The following is a 16,813-nucleotide window of genomic DNA, read 5'->3' as shown; positions in this document are numbered from 1 at the left end:
ATGGAATAATCGAGTAGGTAATGGAGCATGAAGCAATATTAACATCCTTTTTATCCACAAAAAACATAATTATATGATTTTCTATATCAATTGGATGTGTGGCTTTTCATGTATATCTTTGAGATCTCTTATAACTCGAGACCGCTGTACATTAATCCAAATTAAAGAGAACCAATAATTACATGAAGTCTTCAATATGCACCCTGTGAGACCTAATAGATTGTTTTAGAGGAGACTTGCACAAAAATAAGGTGATGCTAATAGTAATAGCTCCTGCTTACCCCATTCCACTTGGACCCTCTTTTTTTAAAAGCAGCGAGTGCCGGCTTTTTGGTGTTCCAAGAAAACCATGAAGCTTAAGGAGGACATAAAGGAGAACTAAGCCAGTTATCCAAGCCTAGTAGCTCAGTAATTTCATGTGATCTACCAGGGTAGCCAGGGCGTGCCACTTAATGCGCAATAGATGGAAGTTTTCTGCTAAATTAAGCAAGCAAATTACGCATCATTAATGAATCTGTACCAGTGATGTACAACTGCTAAATTATGGCGAACGTTCTCATGATGAGAGATGGAGGAGAAATTACACACCCACACCATGTGCGCCAAATGGAGGTGTGCCGTGCCAAATGCCTTATCTTATCCCTGTGGACTCGAGGAAGTCACGAGTAAAGGTGCAGATGAGCCGAGCAGCTTACCAATTGCTCAAGCTCGGTTCGGCTTAATTAATATAATATTTAAATTAAGTTTGAATAGTTTAAATAATTTTTTATATCAAGATAAAATCATAAAATATTCTAAATCAAATATATTTATTTTTAATAATATTATATTTTATTTTATATATTTTTTATATTAATATATTAAATATATTATATTATATTTTTAATTATAATCAAAATTTGAATTTTAGTTTAAATATAGTTTGATTGATATTCAAGTTGAGTTAAATCAATCTTAAATATTATTTTATTTCGATCCAATTAAATTCGAACTTAGATATTAATGTTTGAACAATTTTGAATAAATTTTGAATCTAAATATTTTAAATGAAATTAAACTTGAGCCTCTAATTAGTTAATTCGACTCGATTCAATTATACCCTCAATCACTAAAGTATTACAATTGGGTCACAAAAAAAAAAGTGATTGATATGGTGCACCATCATATAATGCACATGTTGTAGGACATACTTTTTCAGAATGGAGTGTACGAAAATAGATACTTGAGCCTAATTTTTACGTGTGATTTAATATAGCAGTACAGAACATCGTAATCACAAATAAAATCATTCGCTCTGTGTAATTCACCAATTGAACAAGTCGATTGTGATGAACGAAGATGTCAATATCGGGACAAGAATGGAGATGCTGTCATGCAATTAAATCCAATTCAGTCATCATTTCTTTTCGTTCGACAAAAATCTTGCTCGTCTTTTCTATATTTGTCTCCTTTATATTAGATAAGAAATTTTTTGTACACCGCCTGTAGTGTAGAAAATCTAACGTAGAGTGCATCATCTTTTAAATATAATCAATATATATTTAATATTTATTTAATATTTATAATTTTATTTTTTATTTAAAATTTAAATAATAAAAATATTTTTTAAAAAATTATAATTTTTTTAATAATAAAAAATATTTTTTATAATATTTTATGAAAAATTACGATAATGTCAATTCACGACAAGGCCTTCAAGTACCGACATGCAACAAGGAAAACTTTGCTGACAACAAACCCACGGAACCTCCAATCATATGCAGCTCCTTAAAGCTGATTTGCAAGAAGGGCAAATATAAAATATAATTAGTTCCATCCAATATATTATTTGCACCTTTTTTTTTATATTTTTTCTTTTCTCCTCGCTCTTATTTATCTGTATTCTCTTCTGTACCATTTTAATTTCTTGATGAAAATGGTGGTGATTCCACATCATGCTCCTCCAAAAATAGAAACTAACATTTGAGATGTATTTGACTGGTTACGATGGAGTATAAATTAAATTCATCCCCGCACATGATCCATAGTTTAATTTTTCTTACTTCTTTCCATGGAGATAGACAAAATATGCAGTCAAATGCGTTTCATACATGTTTGAACTTTGAGGTCCGTTAGCATGCATAAAACTCAAATTATATGACTAGGTTAATATGATGACACTTCTATATGAATTATGACCAATTGTACCCATGCTATTATGCCATCACACGACTGACACACATAGATGTGCAACTTAGAGAAGAGAGCGGTAATTAATGAGTAGTTAATATACACGACTGGTGCTTTGTCTTACTTCCAAACTCCCTACCACCTAAAAAGCACGACCATGATGAAGACAATGTTATGTGCAAGATTAATAAGCTCTTTCATATGATCTACTTGAGCGATTGATTTCTCTTCCGGCAACGTCCATTTTCTATTCATCATTAATTACCTTTGTGTAATAAAAGGACTGATGATTAAGATCCATTAGGGATACATCCGCATTCATTCATCTGCAAATGCTCCGCTGTTTCAACCTTTGTGCGATACATTAATCTTCTGCTTGGTACGAAGGATGGATTGAAGAAAGGATTAATAGAGAAAGAAGGATGGATAAAGGAAGGATAGATAGATTTTTCATCCATCCTCTCATATATTTGGTAAATATGGAAAGATGGATAGAAATAATTTTCTCCTCTATTTGATATAGAAGGAGCGAGAGAAAGGATAGATAATATTTTTATAATATTTTATTAAACTATCTTTTGATAAAAATTTTATTATTATCAATTTACAATACTTATTTATATTAAAGTAGTAAATAATTTATAAACTTATAATCTTTATAATTTATGATTATATTAAAAATTATATAAATATTTAATTTAATACATGATGTCATAAATTAATTATATAAATAACTAACTAATTTATAATTTAATTTAAATAGTTAATTAATATTATACAAATAGTTAATTAAAAAAATAAATATACATACAAAAATTAAAGATAATCTAATTATTTAATTATAATTATGAAAATTATATATTAAAATTAAAATAATAACAAATAAAATTTAATAATATACAATTAATAGTATATATAAAAATATATATAAATAATATTAATGAAAAAGTAAATAAGTATAATGAGAGATAATTTTGTCAATGTCAAAGTTCATCCTTCAATGCTCCATCCATCCTTCAATGCTCTATCCTTTCAATTTGAGAGGATGCAAAATGATGGGTCAAAGTGGATGGATAATTTATCTTTTTTATCCATCTTCAATCAATCGATGGATGGAGATTATCCATCCTTCCAATTTCATCCATTCATCCTCTTATGATTTCAACCAAACACAGCATAAACAGCATAATAGTTGATGACTGGGAGTTGCATCTTTTTAGTTTGCATAAATCATCCATCTAAAACTAATATCGAGGACATTAACAATAAATTGAGATGTAGGTTATCATTATTTTCATTTCTTTTTGTTCCATAATAACCAGCAAAAATAATTTTATTTTTATTTTTTAAATTTTAAAAATATAAAAATATTTGATATAATTAATTATTTTAAAAATATAAATATAATAATAATGAAGATAGTAATGGCAATAATCATAGAAGTAATGGTGTTGTTTTAAGGGATGGCAGCAATGATATAGCAAAGGTGGTGACAATTATAAGGATAATGATGATAATAAAATAAAATTATAATAATGAAGTAACAATCATAACATTAATAGAGGTGTGGATATAAGAACGATTGCATATTGACGGTAAAAGTAAAAATCATGAATTTTGGAGTATCAAAAATAAAATTTTTATTTTTTTAAATAATAAAATATTTTTAAATAAAAATAGTAGATCTAATTATATTTTTATTTGAATTTTATTTTTTACAAATAAAAATAATAAATAAAAAGGCGCTGAGCTAGCAAAACAAACCTCAACCCCCTTAATCCTTTCTCTAAAAAAATTCAAAAGAAATATTTAAAAAAGATTATTAAAAAAAAAAAAAAAAAAAACTCTCTTGCTTTTTATCAGAACCCTTCTCCGGGAGTCTCGCTTCATTCTTTTTTTTGCCCCCCGATTGCGGCGGAGCACTTGGCGTTGCATAGGTCACGATTCACAGCGCAGTCCGGCCTCACAAATCGGATCCGACCCATCTCTCTCTCTGACTCGGCGCCCTTCTCAATGACTTATCCGCCATGGCCCGCTCTCCTCTTCCTCCATTGCCTCTTCTTCGCCACCTCTCTATCTCTCCCTCTCCCTCTCGGGTCCGTTTCCCACCCACCCATTAATTCTTCATCCTTCGTCTCTTTCTCTCTGTGTCTGACTCCATTCCTTGATGATTTCAGTGCAGACATAAAAGCATTGACCGTTGGAGATGAGATCAAGAACGACTCTCTGCCCTTAAACATGGGCCAGCGCATTTATGAGCTGCGGGGCCTCAAAGAATCCGCTTGGTATGAAGTGAAGATTTCTTACCCGGCTTCTGTATGATCCTTTGCCCCATCGAGTTCTTGCTTCTCATTTTTTCATGACTCTGAAGTCATTGACATCGTGGTGAACTGGTAATGATAGATTCCTGCTAGATTTTCTATCCAATTGGAGACTGGTGAGTTGGAGCTTTGGTTGCGCAAGAACCGGAGATTGCTCAACACCGAGAAGCTAATTTTCAACGCCGACAGTCATAGGCCGGTCGGTTTTTGGTTCTTGTGGATGATTGATGCGTATAGTTTGGTGTGAAATGTTTAGAGGGTTTATGATTTTGTGTTCAGGTATATGTTGTTGTGACTGTGGAGGCTGAGGGGGTTGTCGCGAAGCCAAATGTGAAGGAGAGGGAACTGGTGGTCTTCAATATTGGTAAGCGGTGGATTGCTTCTGTTCTTGTCTTGTGCATTCTGATGGGTTGTTATGTGTTTATTTGCTTCTTTTTTTTTTAGCTTGCGACAGGGCAATAGGCATACAATATACTGTTGATTTGTGTTTGATTCTTGTTATTCATATGATTTCATGTGTTACATATCGAGCTTATATGAAGAATGTGTTCGGCCTAATTTGAGTGAGATGAGAGTTATGGATATAGTTCTTTTCACTTGGATTTTGAAAGATGGGGAAGGTTTGTCTGGGAAAGTTATGCAGATATTTTTGAGTCTTGTCAGAGTTATTCTAACCAGTTTAAAAAAGAGAACTTTTTTGAGGGAGAGCAAAATTTGGTTCTTGTCATACTGATGAAATGTTTTGGTTTTTTGAACACTGGGCGGCCTCCGAAGATCTACTTGATCTGTTTCCTGAGCTTTCTTGCCTCCTCTTTTTGCTGGAATGTCCGAACTATTACAGACACTGTTTCCATGTTTTCTCTTCCTGTTAACCTTTAGCTCCATTTTTAAAGGGCACACTCCTAGTACTAAGGTCCATGCCTTCTATGCTTTCCATGCTTCTGTTAACTATTTCTATTACTGTTTTTTCTGGTTTCTGCTATAACATAACATGCCTGCATATGTTAATTTTCATGCAACAATCTCAGAGGACAATCTTCGGACAATTCAAAACAAGTTGTTTAACCCACTTTCTTCGTCTTTTATGTTTCTGGTTCTTGTAAAGATTGTGTAACATTGACGTTGGAAATAAAAGCTGGGCAATGTCCATGTAATTCATGGAGAGATCTTTAAAATTAGTTGCAAAACATGCATTACAAGCTAACCCCTTCCAAGTAATCATGTGTTATTACCAGAATACCCTGGAAAAAAAAGGAAGATGAAATCTGGTTCACAGCGTCAAGTCAACATGGGAACTTTTCACAGCATAATTTTTCGTTGTCAATGTGGGATCATAAGCACCAAGTTAATCTTTTTGGCATAGAATGAGCTGCTGACTCTAGAAAGGAATTATGGGCAGGAAAAAAAAGGGATAACAGTGAAGCATATTATAGAATGGACATTTTAATTATTAAATCGTGAACATTGATCTTGTGCTTGAACAAGTACATGAGCAGGAATCTTTTACTGTGAGCATCATTGCTAAGTCATACCTATCTGAATGCTCATAAACAAGTCAGTTCTTTCATATAGGAACTTCAGTAATGGATTAAAACATCAGTAGGCTATTAAGATACAGCACAGTATGTATCATGCTAGTGTTTTTCCAGCACAGCACCAGTGGTGTACTAGTTACACCTAGTGCTTGGGACATAAATCTGGTAGTGTGTTTAAGCAGTGGCATGTCATGCCATATCATTAGCATGCAATACCTTTATGAGAAGAGTGATTTTTGATGATCTGACAACCTCCCTTAGTGTATAAGTAGAACTTTCAAACTCATATACATTCTGAAAAATAAATAATTGTTTACTTATGTTGTGAAGAAAATTTTGATTCCAAGGTGACTCCCTTCAACAGGAGATTTTTTTTTTTTTTTTTTTTTTTAAATCTTCTAAACCCAAGCTAATTTTTTTGAGAAAAAAAAATATAACTTGGATGGCGCTATAACTTTGGGAAACCTGATCACTTCTTTCATAGCAATGTAGCCATATACTTGAAGGTGAATAGTCAATCAATCCATCCAATGTCCGTTCTTCTTTGGTTGATATGACTATGGAGAGCAGACCCATTATATCTAATGAATAATTTGAAATCATTAACGATGAGATTCACCTAGCATTTTGATGCATTAAGAGGGAGGTAGCTATTGTTGTGAAAATTAAATTGATCTTGACATCTCTATGTTCAACCTATCAGGTCATAGAGGGACAAGGTATGGTAATGGTTGAAACTTAACATGGTGAGTTTGTGAAGAAGGCAGCATGGAACTTCCATTTATTTTTGAAAGATTTCTCTCTCTTCACCAAGTATATCTTACATTTAGAAAGACACTTTGCAGGTCACTTGCTGTACTTCTCACAAGTTAATTTTGTCCCCCGTGGTTGCAATAATCAAGGCAGACTTCTTTTTTGAATAATATATGCGTATGTATGTGTTTTTTCTGGTAAGAGGGATGAATATACATTGTGTAGGTTGCTAGTGTGCTTAACACTATTGTCAAATGAAACTATCATAGTTCTTCGTTGTTTCTTTCTTCATTGTAGAAGCAATGTGAGGTTTGGCATGAGTCTAGTACAAATATATTATGAACATCAATAGATATGGACTTAAAATTCAAACTCAATAGAACTCATAAATCAAAACATTTCTTTTTAAACTAATCATCAAAGAAAATAGAAAATGCCAAAATGATAAATAGTAATATTTGTGGCATGAAAGATGACAAATAGAGGAACTTCTCAACATTGCATTACATTCATACATAATCGCCAAAAAAAGAGTTCTATATTTAATCCATAGTATGAATGAAACTTTAAACAAATTCCAATCTATTAAGGCTTGAGTAAGGATCGGCTAAGCGGATATAACATAGCATTTTATTCTAATAGGGGAATACATATCAATAAACATCATCCCTTACAAGGACTTTGCCATTATCTGTTAAATTGTATCTTGTTTATACACCCAATCCTGATCTAATGTAGTCGCTGAGAGGGAAATGAGCATTCAGGACATAATAACCAATGTCATCCAATAAGATTAAGGAAGGTGAGCGAGTAGCTTATCTAGTTTCATTTGGAACACCTTATAAAGTTTGGAAACAGAGGCACTCGACCTAAGATTCTTAAAGGGCAGTCTGATCCAGATAGATGTTCAACCAGCCAAAAGTAAGAATCAAAACCTTATGCAAACGTGTGTTTTGGGCCTTGCCCAAAACATTTCAGTTTATGAAATGGGAAACGAGTCAATAAAACATTTGTATCAAGAAGAACAATATTCATTGATAAAATATGAGGGGTAAGATATATAAGATACTCCAGATGAAATTACTGGTACACCTGAAGTCAAACATACACCCGAGCCCCGACCTTAGAGAAGTAATCTGAACTGAATACAACACCTCAGATTTTTTTCAACTATTTGACAAGAAATGGACCTATAACATATATGGGTGTTAAAGCCTTGAATTTCTTGAGGACACCAACTTTTGGAAGGTTGCTAGATCAGTAGATTAGGGATTTATGGAGCATGAAAACATTAACCTTGAAGATACTTATTATCCTGTTATCAGAAGAACCACTATCTATCTGTTAATTATGTTTGCATCCCTCTACAATCTGAAGGATCCATAAAATGGATGAAAAGACTGTATTTCCTAATAAAGAGTGGGATGGAGAAAGTTGTGTTAAGCCTAAAGGATTTTTTTTACAAAGTGTGTAGATTACCATATTTTCTATGCATAAGCAAACATCCGAACAGTGGCATGAGATATTTGAACAAGAAGTACTATCTCGGATTCCTAATTTTGAATCCAATAGGCTTCATATACATCAAGGTTCTGAATTGTGAAACTATGGTTCTTTGTTTATATTATATAATTTTGTAATATTGAGGCAAACACAAAGGGATATACTGCAAGGAATCTCAATTCATTTTAACACGAAAGTTTTGGTTTACGGATAATCAATTTGAAGATGAACCTCTAAAAAATGGGCTGCACAAAGAATGTTATTAAAAGATCTAGAACTCTGTCATACCTTGTAACAAACTAGTATCAAAAAAATGAAAATCACTTTAGCACTACCACAAGACTCAAATTATTGGAATTTGATGCACTTTATGATATTCAATATGCCAAATGCTTATCTTAATTGGAAGACTTGATAGTGATTCTCATTAGTCCAACCAGCATCACTTGAATTCTTTAATGAGATACTTGGTAAAAAGGGATAACACTAAATATGCTTTACTGGACTTGAAGGGTAAAGTAGAACAGATGTGAACAAAGATAATGATAAAACTAAAGAAATCAGCATGCATTTATGTGAAGCAAAACTTTCATTTTTCTCTACATGGTGGAGAAAAATCTAGGTGCTTTGGCTGGACATTCCAATATCAGCTATATCTGGTCATTATAACAACCAAGCTACAACATCTAAGGTTGATCGAACAGCATGATGTAAAGCTTAAGAGACATGCCTAAAGTTAAAATAATGGCAAAACTAGCTCATGTGGTCTTTAGAGTTAATTGAGTCTATGCGAGTGCTGCTGATACTTTTATAAGTGAAGTGTATAGGTTAGTAATCAATCTCATCAAGGGTTATGTTGTTGAAGTTATATTTCTTACAAACTTCAGTGGCCCAATAACTTCACTGATTCGTAACCCTGTAAAGCTTGTTCTATGAGTAAAATTAAATTGATTGGGCAATCAAGAACTGAACATGAAAATATCCTTATGGCCCATCATATGAATGAAGATAGGAGAAGAATAATTGGAAGAAACAGAGATGTTTCAGAATTCATATTGGTTGGTAACTTAGCTGGGAAGGGTATGGTATGCTACAAAGCCTTTGATTTTTTTCAGCATGTTCCAGCAAAGATATTGTTCTTGAATCAGTTACAGATGAAGCTGGTGATGTGCGATGATGCTTTGGCCTTCCCTGCTTAGCGTATATGTAATTTCGGATAAACAAGGTGTTCTTGATTGATTTCAGTGCAACTTGTTAGTGATGGAGAAAGTGAAAATGGTACTATCGAGCAAGAGGAGGAAACAAGAAGTCCAAAGGGATGCAGATGAAATTCTAGATATAAAATTATGTGGTTTTGGAAGAAATGGGAAGGTAAACTAGTGTGTACATTTCTACTGAGAGCGTGAGACACTGATCATAGGTCTCATCACAAGATGCTGTGGGCTTAATTGGTTATTTTGTGTTGTCAAAGCAGTAAAACAATTTTTCAATTGTTTCTATATGATTTATATACTAAAGGGATTGCTAGTGCATGAGATTCTTGCCACTGCAGGTTCTGGAAAGGGTCAGATATGGATAACCTTACCCCTACATACAGAGAGACTGTTTCTGTATTTCAAACCCATGACATCCAGGTCACAGTCTTGCAAATAAGTACTATAATGTTATCATCTGGTGGAATGGGTGGTTTTTTTTCCCCTTTTTTCTTTGTTTGAACGTTAAAAGGGTCTTTGCTAAAGTAGGGGACTTGCACATGCACACTTCCATCAGGAAACTGTTTCCAAATGTTGTTTAGTGTAAAATGTTAGTCACATATTGAGCCAACATTTATGTAATGCCAACTTAAGGTGTTGAGTCTGTTCTGGACATTGTCTTTGTATTTGCTGGTGGAATACAAATAGAGAGCCATTTAAATCTAGGAAATATGACCTTGACTTTTCTTCATTTATAAGATTACCCCTCATAAAGTCCCCTTGCTAATTGTGAAAACGTTCTTTTTCTTTTTTTAGAGGATCAATGTTGAGAATTTGCAATTTATACACCATGGAATTTCTTTTATTTTTGTTGTAATATTATTTTCTTTTTGCAGTGTGTGATGAGTTAATGCTCGGGATTCCACATGATGCTTGGTTGGTAGCAATTGCAGGTCTCCTCTGTCTGGTGCTGGCATTGATCATTCCGTCTTTCCTCTCACCACATCTGTTGCTGAGGAATGCAAGCTCTCAATCAAGTAGTGTGGCTGCAACAAAGGTTTCATAAGTTGTAACATGGCCTGCTATATAGGGACATTGATCTAATGTGCAATTTAGTTCTTGTCTATTAAAATCTTCGAATTAGGTTGTGATGCTAGAGCCTGAGGATCAGTAGTCTAACCTGTCGTATAAAATTCATTCGCCTTCTTTCTTTTGTAATTCTTACAATATTCAATGCATAATTTTGATGACCAGAAATTTATATGGGGAACGGAAGCAGGTCATAAATGATGGTCAAAATATTGTTCAAATTTGAAGGTAAATCAATCTTGGCCACTTAGCACATATAATAGATTCTCAAAGCATCAGAAGAAACTATGTTTTGGCCGAATGATTCACTGCCATTTTGCTGGTTGCTCTCCATATTCACAGACTTTCAACCTTTGCATGTGGCAGAGCTTCGATAGAATGTTATGCTTTTTCTGAGAAGGCAATAGAATGTTATGCTTGACAATATTGAAATAGTTCAGTGGTAGTCTAGTATTGCTGGTATTAGTTCCTGAACAAGCAGAACATATCGAAGCACTGCTGGCAAACATCACTTGGATCTGGGTTTGGTTTGTTAAAAAAAGCTGTGTGTTGGGGTTTGATGCTCTACACTATTTATGGTTTGTGTGAAAGTCATGTTATTGCAAGGACAAAGATTTAGATGAGACCTTCCTGAAAATGTCATGTTTAAAGTCTATGAGATTGATCCGTTCCGAGGGAAAAAAGAATCTGTGATTAATCTTTAAAAAATGATTGCAGTGAAGTATTTTTGATAGAGAATTGAAAATCTATAATTTTGGTCATAATTCATCTCAATAAGATTTTCTAGAATATTTTGCACTTATTATTGGAAGAAAAAACTATGGAGCACTAGCCCGGACAATATCATCTCGTCACTGGGTGGGCAAGAGATTGAGTGCTTTATTCTAGTTGAAGTCAATGTAGGGTAAGTATAGGGTAAGTGGTCATAGGAATTAGTCCCTCCTAGTCTCTGAAGAAATGGGATAGCAAGAGGTTGTGACTTCAAAGAAAGCAGAGGAAACAAATCATGAAGCCAAAAACCAAGCATGTGCAGTGCATGTCCAAAAAAACATTTCCTAATTATCATAATCATGGATTAAATATTTAAATATATGATCTTATTGTTTTTTGTTTAGATACATCTTTCTATCAATATTTTGTCCATTTAGCTTACTCTCTTGCCTTAGAATATTTCAAGTATCATACATGTTAACCATGACATCAGGGTGCTTTATTGGGCAGTGCTCTATTGCTCTCTCCATCCTGCTTTGTTTCTTAGGCTCCCCTCCAACCAGGGTTTTATGAGGTTAACAATCACAAATCCCAAAGGATGATTGTCAGGCTAGAGCAATTACTTACCAGAGATTTTTCATCACAAGCTAGTTTGGAACCATTAATTGAGCTACAGGTAGCATGAAGGGTATCACCATGGCATTATCCACTTTCCACCCTTTCAAATTGTGGTTGATGGTGATTCAAGCACAGCAATAAGCTTGATAAATACCAAAATGGTTCTGCTCATGGATATCTTAGAAGTCTCAAGCCTTGGGGATCGGTTGCACCAATTTTTATGGTTCCCACATTCTTAGCGAGAGCATTGAGGCAACTGATTGCCTCACCAACATTATATGTAATTTTGCATGTCATTGGATTTATGATTTCATTTGTAAGGTGATGCATCTGGCCGTGAAAGATGCTAGATATCTCTTGATTTCTTACGTATGTAACTAGAATAATCCTCCAGTTTCTCATTGGATAAAAGCCAATGAATAATTTCATCTATGATGGAGATGAAAGGTTTGGTAAATAAAATACATACTTTGATTATGTTTCATACTTAGAAAAGATTTTTTTTTTTCTTCAATAATTAGGATTAGAGGAAGCCTCCTAGAAATCAGATGAGGGCGGGATTTGAACCTAAATTATCAGTATCACATCAACTTTACCAATTAGCCAATTGGCAAAAGTGGAATCATAAAAAATATAAATGAGATAAAGATTAGATTTATGCTTTTCTTTCTTAAAACATAATATTTATGCCATCCCATGGACACACCATGATGTGCTCTTGCTAGGTTCTTCAAGTTAAAATGACTTTAGCATGTTGATATTATGACCAGATTTTCCTTCCATATAGAAACAAACAATTAATTTGTTTGTAGAAGGATGCCATTTAAAAACATATGAATGTGAGAGAGGCTTAAAATATTATTCTCACAATTAACTCCTAAAATTGTTAATAACAGAGATTTAGCACATATTCAATTAATTATCAAAACATATTTTTGATCAAAAACTTGACAAATTGTATCCGTAGAAGAATATTTTAAAATTTAGAATACTCTCTTTCTCATATAATATATACATGGCTCACATAAAGTTAGCATCACCAAGTCTAGCAAAAGATGGAATGGAACATCTGATATAGGAAATCTAACATTATAATAAATCATCAATTTCATTAAATCCCTGTTGATTGCAAAACCAAGCCATGAATAAGTTCTTTGATTTTTTCCCCCTTTTCACTTCATGTTTGTAGAGATCTTTATTTTTCTTTTAAAGAAAATATTCATAAAATCTTACTTTTTTCTCACTATGAATGAATATAGATACATTGAAGGCTAGGTTTGCAAGGGTTCTAAATCTAGTTTAAGTAAAAGACAATTAAATTTAATTATAATTTTCTTTCTTCATTTTTTTATGAACGATGAGTTTTCTTTTCGTTGCTCTTTTTTTTTATTTTATCTCACTTCTCTATTATAGAGACTTAAATTTAATAGATGACTTTATTTTTGATTTTGTTTATCCATCCTTTATGAGCTATAAGTTATGCTTTGGTTGTTTTCCTTCAATTGATCAAGTTGCTCTGAGATTGTTAGATAGGTTTCTTTCTCTTTATGATATTATTATAGTTGTAATGTATTTTTAAGTAATTATACTACTCACATAATTTCAAACCTTAATAAATAATACTTTAAAACTTGTAAGATTAATGAAGTTTCTACTTTTATATAATCTCTAACCTTTGTTGCATGCCACATATGAGGGTTTCATCCTTTAAAAGTTTACAAATATAGCTTCAAGGATATTATTGTATTATTCTTATAATAATTATTTGGGAGAAAACCCTTGCTAAAGTTAAGATGTGCATGGGAAGTATGTCTATAATGAGAATTTCTCAAATACTTTATAAACTATAATGATTGGCATCCTTAACAATATTATAATATTCAACGAATGCTAACGATATAACCACCAATCATTTTTTCAACCATTTGGGATTTTCTTTGTGAATTATCATTTGTCAAATATTTCTATCGAGAATCATCTTTAATGTTACTCAAAGCTTCTCCATATTTTTCTAACAATTTCATTTATATTATCTCATGATCTTTCCTTTTTTATCATCACCTTTAACACAATCCAAAAGTCCTTTTTTTTTATTGAAGACTCTAAAATCTTCATCATATGTCTACATTCCATCTCCATTGATTTTTCATTACTTCATTCATAATTTGTGTAACTTTTATAATATATTCATTTCTCACCTATCTTTTTAATTTTACTATCTCTATATCAACTTTTTCATTTCCTCCATAATTTGTTTACATGAACTCTCTTTATTATCCAATATTTGGAGTCACGTAATATTGCAAGCTTTATTTTTATTTTATATAATTTTTCTCTTCAAGCTATACATTGATCATTTAATACTCTAAAAGCACCTTTTCACTTCATTCAATCCACTATTATTTCTATTACACACCACACACACACACACATCACCTATCTCATCATTATTTAATATAATTGATCTTAAACAATGAAACTAAGAGTTAAGATCTTTAGGTATATTAAATTTGCTTATGTTAAAAAAGTATATTTATTGAACATTTTTTTTAGAGTAAGAGGGGCCAATCTATACATTATCTATCTTATATCGATCTCACCATTAGGAGTTGATTCCAACTGAAATGAATCCCTATCCTCTTGCCCAAGTACCATCTAAGCAAGCATTCAATGATTAAACTTTTTATTATTTGCATAAAATTAAGAATGATACAAAAATGGTGGTACCATCTCTTGCCACTTGTGCAAGGGAAAATAGGATTCGATTCTTGCTAAAGTCCATACTCAAGCGTAATGTGGATACAAGGTAGAAAAGATGGAACTTAACCTCTTGATATAATTCTTTTACTGTGAAGAATAAACTTATCAAGACAATCTCTCTTGATGCCATTCTGAATAGTCACATCCACCCCCATCTCTCTGACCAACCTCAATAGAAATACTCATATCATGCATTTCATGTAAAACCATCTAAACATTAGACCATTACCTTTTTATTGCTTGGTTATTTATAAATAGTATATTTGTTTATATAATTCTTTTTATTACCATGCCAATAACTAGTCACTGCATTTTTATAAAATTTTTCATTTTTAGTTTTACATTTGACATGCATTTCATGTGCTTGCAAAGTAGCATTATATCATTTTTGCCTTGTCTTTCAACCAGTGAAAGTAATCATTTGCACCAGTAATTCTATTTTAAATTTCAATCCTTGGCCAGGATTTTGCTTTAATAGTAAAATGTGTAAAGTGGCAAGCCCTCTTTCCTGCACCTTGATGACGCTCTCTAATAAGCACCAGAAACCATCCACCTTGCTGGTCATAATGAGCCAATTCCAAACATAAGGGATGCGACGATAAAAGATTCCAAATCAAATAAATCTCCAATTATTTGTGAATGTGACTCTGCAACCAACAGAACTCATCATTTTTGTTTTATTATTTTTCTTTTAACATTTTGCATTGCTAAATCAATCAATTTGCCTCACCCACAAAAAGCAAAACAACATCTTATCGGCTCCAAAAAAAAAAAAAAAAAAAAGAGGCAAAATGATCAATGTGTCATCCAGGAATTTGCAAAGCCTCCGATTGGTGCGCGAGACAATCCACCCCTCTTACCTCCTAGAAACTAGGTCTCCACATAAGTAATGTTCACATATAAAGCTTTAAACTAAGATCAATATGCCATAAATTGCATTATGATTTATCATACAATCTTATCCTATGATCAATTATTCTTGCAAATTATGAAGAACAACTTTGAAATGTACCTTGGGTGCATTTAATTAATGCCAATCCAATCTGGGCAACTTAGCCTTGCAAGTCTTCTGCACGTCACCTTTGTTGCTATAGATTTTCGACTCTGGTCGGATTGATCGAAGTCGACTGGAGTCACAGTTTGATGAATCTTGTAAAATAAGTTCTGATCGGAGTTGGCTTCGGCGAGGACTCTTCGATGGTTAAGTCAGGAAATTGAGACAGATAAGAAGGAGCGCGAGAGGGTTTCAAAATGTAAATATGCATACCTGAAGTATTTCTTTTTTACCTCTATTTATCAGGAGTCAAGAGCCATAAGAGAAAAGTGATGGGGGACTATTCCGACCGTTCTATCCATACCACTCATGATGTCCGGATTCATAAAATACAAGGTTTACTGTGACATGTTATCCACTATGGGATTTGAGTATCTACTGGGCATGGTCCAGACAATAATTCTTTTGATTTAGATTTTGGTGGTGGACGTCATCTTATCCGACGCCCAGTCAGCCACTCTCAGAGATAGCATGATTTGATAGGACTTTATCCGATACGCAACCAGTCATTGGAGAGCGTGGTCCTACGTGGAGTGATGCGACTTCATATGACCGCATGGATGTTGACTCTTCCAACATAGTAGCCAACAATAGTGAAGAGAATACAGCTTGCGACTGGAGGTGAGGATCGGTGGAGAATCCTCTGTTGAAGATGATGTTGGGTCAGAATCTTTTAAGATTGTATCTGATGTCCGAATATCACTTTGATGCCAGTGGTTAAAGACCTGCGATGGAACCAAAATCGATGGCTGAATCAGCGGCTAAAGTTAGGATCGACGATCGAAGTTAGGATCAGCGGTCAGAACGAGATCGATAGAGTTCTCCATCAGAAACTTCATTCAAAAAGATCAGTCAGAGAGCAAAGATTGGTGAGTTCGAATTAAGATCTTTCACTGTCTCATTACGTATTGAATGGTTTCCTTCAAATAGCTTTGCTATAGTTTTAAAATGACATATTTATCATTGAGATTGTATTCATTTATATTTAATTAATATTATGATGATCATCATGGATCTCTTTTTGGTACGTCTCTTTGGCATGAGTGATGTGTCATCCCCCAACAATCCTGATTTTTTTTTTTTGGTAAACAATCACCCTCACTTCTA

General features: G+C 33.2%; 1 protein-coding gene across 1 annotated transcript; it reads left to right on the top strand.

Moving 5' to 3' along the window:
* Positions 1-4,070: 4,070 nt before the first annotated feature.
* On the top strand, positions 4,071-10,744 carry LOC105054388 (uncharacterized). Its single transcript, XM_010935872.3, has 5 exons — positions 4,071-4,265; positions 4,347-4,485; positions 4,573-4,689; positions 4,770-4,854; positions 10,371-10,744. The coding sequence occupies exons 1-5, from the start codon at positions 4,183-4,185 to the stop codon at positions 10,538-10,540; spliced, it is 594 nt and encodes a 197-aa protein (XP_010934174.1). The 5' UTR covers positions 4,071-4,182; the 3' UTR covers positions 10,541-10,744.
* Positions 10,745-16,813: the final 6,069 nt, after the last annotated feature.

Source organism: Elaeis guineensis, chromosome 2 (assembly GCF_000442705.2).
Source record: "Elaeis guineensis isolate ETL-2024a chromosome 2, EG11, whole genome shotgun sequence".
In the NCBI taxonomy this organism is placed as follows: domain Eukaryota; kingdom Viridiplantae; phylum Streptophyta; class Magnoliopsida; order Arecales; family Arecaceae; genus Elaeis; species Elaeis guineensis.
This window is presented reverse-complemented; position numbering and strand designations above follow the sequence as displayed.